The sequence below is a fragment of the Portunus trituberculatus genome, chromosome 3 (assembly GCF_017591435.1).
Source record: "Portunus trituberculatus isolate SZX2019 chromosome 3, ASM1759143v1, whole genome shotgun sequence".
Lineage (NCBI taxonomy): Eukaryota > Metazoa > Arthropoda > Malacostraca > Decapoda > Portunidae > Portunus > Portunus trituberculatus.
The window spans coordinates 2,740,820-2,747,341 of NC_059257.1; the positions used below are offsets into that span (position 1 = coordinate 2,740,820).

Sequence of the window (6,522 nt, forward strand, 5' to 3'; positions counted from 1 at the left end):
AAATTTATAGATCTCAAAAGACACTACTGATTATGTTAGCCCTCTTTCTTTGTCCAGCCTGCCTATTTTGCACATCATGAAATACATTTTCATATTCATTCTCTATACAACCATCATCACCATCATCATTGTCCTCCAAATTTTCATATCCATCCCTGAAATTAATTCCAAGATTGTGCAAAACTGCTGCACTACAAACTGTGGCTATGGTTTTATCCATATTTGTCTGCATAGGAATGGACAAACAACGGAATCTGCGTTTCAAAACTACAAATGCTCTTTCTATGGGATTACGGGTTTTTGCATGAGCTAAATTGCATCTAAATTCATTTTGCTGTTTGGGAATCAGAATTGGAGTCATTAGAAAGGGGCAAAGTGGGTATGCAGAGTCCCCTAACAGGTAGCCATCATAACCACCTGTTACGGCCCGCCCGTAACATACATTACTACCATCACCTCCTCCGCTTGTTACCTCGTTCGCCACCTCTCCGCCTCCCCTTCCACGTCACCGTCTCGTGAACCTTCCACGCCAGCGTTTCATGAACCCTCCACGTCACCGTTTCATGAAGCCCCGCTACTGTCCCGAAGTTGGATTCACGCCGCCCCTTTCGACTCAACCGGAACTGTTGAGCCAGCTCTTGGCTTTCTGAAAAGCAAGTTGAGATCCAAGCCTCAACCAGTGAACACAACGCCTCTTGGGTCTACCGTGGGATCAACCATCACCCAGCACTTCACCACTGCGACACCGCATAAGTATCGTTTCCCCTCGTCCGTGTTTTCCACATTGCCTCCATAGGATTAGGATTATTGTTAGGTATTAAGTTGGGTTCTTTATTGTTGTATTTATTACTGTGTTATATGTGTATGTCATTTTCCTGTGTTTCATTTTATATATCTGTGTTTCATGTTTCTTGTTATATATGTGTCAATTTCATTATGGGTTATTAAAATAGCTTCTTAAAGTGACCCCCTTTTGCATTTCCTCACCAGTTGAACCTGCAGTGTTTTTTTTTTTATTGTTATTGTTCACCGGCTCCCCGATGCCAATCTTACCAGTTTAACCGGTGAACGTAACACACCTCCTTGTAGTTGAGCATACAGGGCACTATTCCTAAATATTCTGCTGTCATGCACTGATCCAGGCCAGCGACAAACTATGTTATACAACTTCAAGTCTGGACCACATACAGCTTGTACATTTAATGAAAAGAATCCCTCTATGCACCTAAACTGCTCTGCTAGTGGACCACCTGGACTCATAATTTTGGAATTTGGGTGCAGTCTATAGCACCAATTACAGAAGGGAAACCTGCTATGGCATTAAAGTTCTCTTTAACAAACCTCAGGTGATGCCAATCAGGAAATTGTACATACTGCTCACATAAAGTAGCAATGGCATGTACAGTACGTGAAGAGCATGCGCTTACAAACTGCTCCGAGACTTCAAAAGCATCACCGATTGTAAGCTGCAAATCACCAGTTGCCATCCATCTTAAGGTGATGAGGAGTTGGAGGTAAGGTGGCACAGGACACCCTATGAAGTGGGAAAGAATTAGTCAGGGATCAATTATGTTACCTATCATATTTTGCATCTTGAATTGTGTACTGGGTATGTTTTTGTACTTGATTAATGAAACATGTCAGGTATGCTGGGATATGAAAGAATATAATTTCATCTTTAGAGTTACAGACCACTTCACTTCTTCACTCATAAACATAGCAACGATACTAAGGTATATGAAATATTTTTAGGAACAGATCGGGTTAACATACGTACTTTGAAAATAGTATATCAAACCGTGCTTTTAATATGAATGAGAAAAAAAAATCCCTAACCTTGATTTTCCTTATCAATTCATCAATCACTATATGTACTATTTCAGTGGAGGTATTGTAATTTACACTAACCTCTTGAATCATTGGCCTCTGGTAAATGTAGCTGAGTGAGCAGGGATCTCGCAACCTGTTTGGATAGCCTGGAGGTGGTCTTTCACTATTCTTGGCAGCCTCACCCTTACTGCTTCTAATTCCTCGAACAGATCAAATTCCTGGAAGTCTACGAGTGGATCCATGATCTGAAATATGTAAAGAAGCTTCAATGCATACTATGTATCACATGAAAGATCAATAGGAGGAGTAGCCATTTATGTAAAGAATAGCCTACAAATTACAAAAACTGATGAAGTGTCAAGATAACCCTGTTAAATAAATAATAATTACTTTAATGGCACTTGCTTATACATAAAATACAGCAAACATACAAATGTTAATTAATTAAATTTCAACATTAATAATCTTCTCTCAACTATTTCTTTTTCAACAATAACAGACTGCAGATAACAAACTGCAGAAGCCATGGAGAGCGGACTAGCTTATCACTGGTCACCTAATTGTAAAGCACCTGGGAGTGTGAGCCCTCTTTAATATACTATGATATAACCTTCACGAGTGATGCTGGCTTAGAAGACAAGGCCTGTAAAAGAAAAAAAAAAATAATAATATAGCAGACTAGCATATCACTGGTGACCTTAATTGTAAAGTACCTGGGAGTTTGAGCCCTCTTTAATATAGCCTACACACAGGATACTATCACAAAAAAAAAAAAAACTTTGTAGCCATTACATACAAACAAATGTTTCTTAATACGAAATAATGACAATTGACTTCTAAATAACTGACCTTCATGGAATGCAGCACTTGGCGTTGTCTCGACTTCCAACTGGAACCACGACGGCCTTGAGAAACGAAATAAATATCCGGTGTATTCACTAACAGATTGTGCTATTCTGATGTTTAAAATTATAACATACTTGCTATTTCATGGAACGGAAAAATCAACAGTAAAATATATAAATTGGAACAAAAAAATGTTCCTCACTCACGCGAAAGGGAGCCCTCACTTAACTTTCATTTGCCAGGGTATTCCAATACGATTTCAGTGCCAGGCCGAGCAGAGCAGAGCGTGGCGAAGCCTCTCTCCGCGTCTAATAGTACGAGATTGCTGATCCCCTGGTGAAATAAAATGCCAGGTCTGGCGAAAAGTTTTAAAAGTACCACCTTAAATGATGGCGTCCCACAGGGAAGTATTCTTTGTGTTACACTATTCGCAGTCGCCATAAATGGTGTTATTGATACTCTCCCAGATGGCATTCACAGCTCCTTATATGTTGATGATTTATGTATTTCCTTTGCTGCCGCTAGGATGTCACTGATTGAGAGTAAGCTCCAACTGGCAATCAGTAGGGTATCCCGTTGGGCCAACATGAACGGGTTTCGTTTCTCCACCTCGAAAACCGTAACCATGCACTTATGTCGTAACCGAGGTATCCATCCGGATCCTGATTTATATCTAGCCAATAGACGCCTCTCATGTGTGGAGGCGACTCGATATTTTGGCCTATTGTTTGACAACCGTCTTACTTGGGTTCCCCATTTTCGTTCTTTTAAAACATCTTGCAGGACGACACTATCCCTTCTTCGGGTTTCAAGTCACACCTCTTAGGGTGCGGACAGGGACACTCTGCTGCTTCTTCACCGTACACTTATCCTTCTCAAGCTGGAATAAGGTTGTGAGATCTACTCCTCTGCAACAGAGGCACGGCTATACGTGCTTGACTACGTGCATCATGCAGGGGTCCGCTTAGTTACGGGTGCATTTCGGACATCACCAATTCCTAGCCTTTTAGTGGATGCTGGCTTCTGGCCGCTGGACCTCCGGCGCCTATCTTCCCTGCTCCGATGTTGGTTTCGCATCCACCGTCTTCCTGATTCAGTTCCTTGTGTGTGAGTCTTGCGGGACTCGCGTTCGCAGGTGTATGTCACTCGGCATAGTCTCCCTAAACCTTTTGGTTTTCGAGTCGCCTCTCTCATGCTGGATTTGTCTATCGACCCCACTCCTGTCTACTCTTTCCGACTCCCTCGAGTTGGTTATTGGCAGCTACCTGTTGTCTCCTTCTGCCCTCCTGCCATGGATGGCAAGAAGGATCTCCCGCCAGCTTTGTCCCGCACACGGTTTTTAGAACACTATTCTTCACATTATGATGCCATCCCTGTCTTTACTGATGGCTCCAAATCCGATGCAGGCGTTGGATTTAGTGTGTTTTTTTCCCTTCCTTCTGTGACATTAGTCTTTACTGGAGCTGTCTGCCATAGTCCTTGCTTTTCCAGATAATTTTATTCTCCCGGTTTCTTCTTTTACAATTTTTAGTGACTCGCAGTGCTCTTACTGCTCTCTCCTCTATTATTTTCCTTCACCCATTGGTTTTATCAGCTTTGGAGTGGCTATATTTGCTTACGAAAAGAGGGTATCGTGTTAGGTTCTGCTGGGTCTCTGGTCACGTCGGTGTTACTGGGAACGAACAGACAGATGGCCTTGCTAAAGAGGCATCGAGTCGCGCTCCACCCCCTTCCCCTGTTCCAAGTTTAGAGATGTATTCCAGTCCATTCGTTTGGCGATTGCTGCAAGATGGCAGAGGAGGTGGCAAATGGGGATTGCCACCTCGAAAATGGGAGAGATCACCACTTCCATCCTCCCTGACTGGACATATACTCATATCCGCGATCGCCGTAAACAGATTGTCTTAGCGAGGCTAAGAATAGGCCACACGTTTCTTACACAAGGTTATCTTATGACCAGGGACCCTCAACCCTACTGTGATGACTGCTGCCTGGTGCCGCTCACCGTGCGGCACCTGCTAGTAGAGTGCCCAAGTTTGATCGAGTTACGACACAGTTATCTCTACCAGTGTCGCGGTAGAGATAGCGGTGTCTACTACCTCTTAAAGGTTCTTGCACGTTTCCAAGTACCAGGGAGAAGCTGGCCTCCTCCCCAATGTGTGAATTTTATTTCATTTAATTATATGTATTTTTAATGTTTTTTTTTTTTTATCTTATTGTAGTTTTAGTATTTTATTTACCTTTAATTTTATTGTTTACAATTGCTTTTAATTTTCTTTGTAAACTACATTGTCTCAATTAAAATATTGTAGAGGCGCTATATGACCTTAGTAATTGCGGCGCCGAGAGTAAAATCCATCCATCCATCCATCCATCTGTTATGGAGTCGCTCGACAGAATTGAGGGGAGTCACTCTGCCAAACTTGCTGGGAACCGCGACCAGTACAGGGGTCTGTCACACAGAAATGGAACTCTCTTGAGGAGAGACAAGGATAGGTATGTCAGGGGTCTCGTTGAGGATGTATAGTGTCATTTAAATGCTAATGACCTCTCTGACTTGCCTATTGCGCCCTGAAAAAAACTCCACTCTAAGTCTATATCTCAGGCGAGTGCTATCTGAACAGCAAATGTTCACCTTGTATCAGAAGCAGATGGGCTGATGGCTCGTTGGACTCAGTACTGAGAGCAGCTGTTCACTTTGGATCCTCCTAGCAGATAGCTCTAAACTCCAGGGTTACAGATTCTGGATGCTGATCCACCCATTGGTGATAATGCACCCTCCACTGATGATTTCAAAGAGGCTGTGGCAAAGTTAAGAGGTGGAAACTGTTACGGCCCGTCCGTAACAAACTCCACTACCATCACCTCCTCCGCTTGTTACCTCGTTCGCCACCTCTCCACCTCCCCTTCCACGTCACCGTCTCATGAAGCCCGCTACTGTCCCGAAGTTGGATTCACGCGGTCCCATTCGACTCAACCGGAAGTGTTAGCTTTCTGGAAGTCAGTCGAGGTTCAAGGCCTCAACCAGTGAACACAACGTCTCTTGGTCTACCGTGGGATCCACCTCACCCAGCACTTCACCACTGCGACACCGTATAAGTATCACTTCCCCTCGTCCGTTTTTTCCACATTGCCTCCATATAGCATTAGGATTATTGTTAAGTATTAAGTTGGGTTCTTTATTGTAGTGTTTATTTCTGTGTTACATATGTATATGTGTATGTCAGTTTTATATTTTTCATGTTATATCTATGTGTATGTCAGTTTCATATGTTTCATGTTATATCTATGTGTATGTCAGTTTCATTATTGGGTTATTAAAATAGCTTTTTAAAGTGCCCCCTTTGCATTTCCTCACCAGTTGAACCTGCAGTGTTTTTTTTTGTTTTTTTTTTTGTTATTGTTCACCGGCTCCCCGATGCCAATCTTACCCTTTTAACCGGTGAACATAACAATTGGCGACCGTGACCGGACCATTATAACCCTTGCTCAGTGTTCCATTTTTCCAGTGACTTTTTTTAAGTGATTACATTATTGTTTATATGTGTTTCTGTGGTGTTGTGACTTTGATGTGTTTTTTTTTTTTTTTTGTGACTTACTCTGCGTGTTGTTTAAATTTTACCTTTGTGCGATCAAGTGGCTCCTTTTTGGTTAAAAGTGCTTCGTGACTTTCATTGGTATCGCATAGCAGTGGTAGAGCAGGAAACCAGGTAGAAAGGCGTGTTCACCGATAGGACTTCTCTATTTTGCACATAGGCATGTGTGTAATAAGTGTTATCCAAGTGTTGGGATCATCATATGTTCATGCGAACCCTAAGGCTTGTCGCCCACCAAATCGGGAACGAC

The 6,522-nt window shown here is 42.5% G+C and overlaps 1 protein-coding gene across 1 annotated transcript; it reads right to left on the bottom strand.

Moving 5' to 3' along the window:
- Nucleotides 1-326: 326 nt before the first annotated feature.
- LOC123508456 (putative nuclease HARBI1) lies at nucleotides 327-3,870 on the bottom strand. The gene is given in 6 exon segments (XM_045262207.1): nucleotides 327-334; nucleotides 1,080-1,263; nucleotides 1,266-1,534; nucleotides 1,909-1,963; nucleotides 2,013-2,075; nucleotides 3,649-3,870. Coding segments are annotated over 6 exon segments (801 nt in total).
- Nucleotides 3,871-6,522: the final 2,652 nt, after the last annotated feature.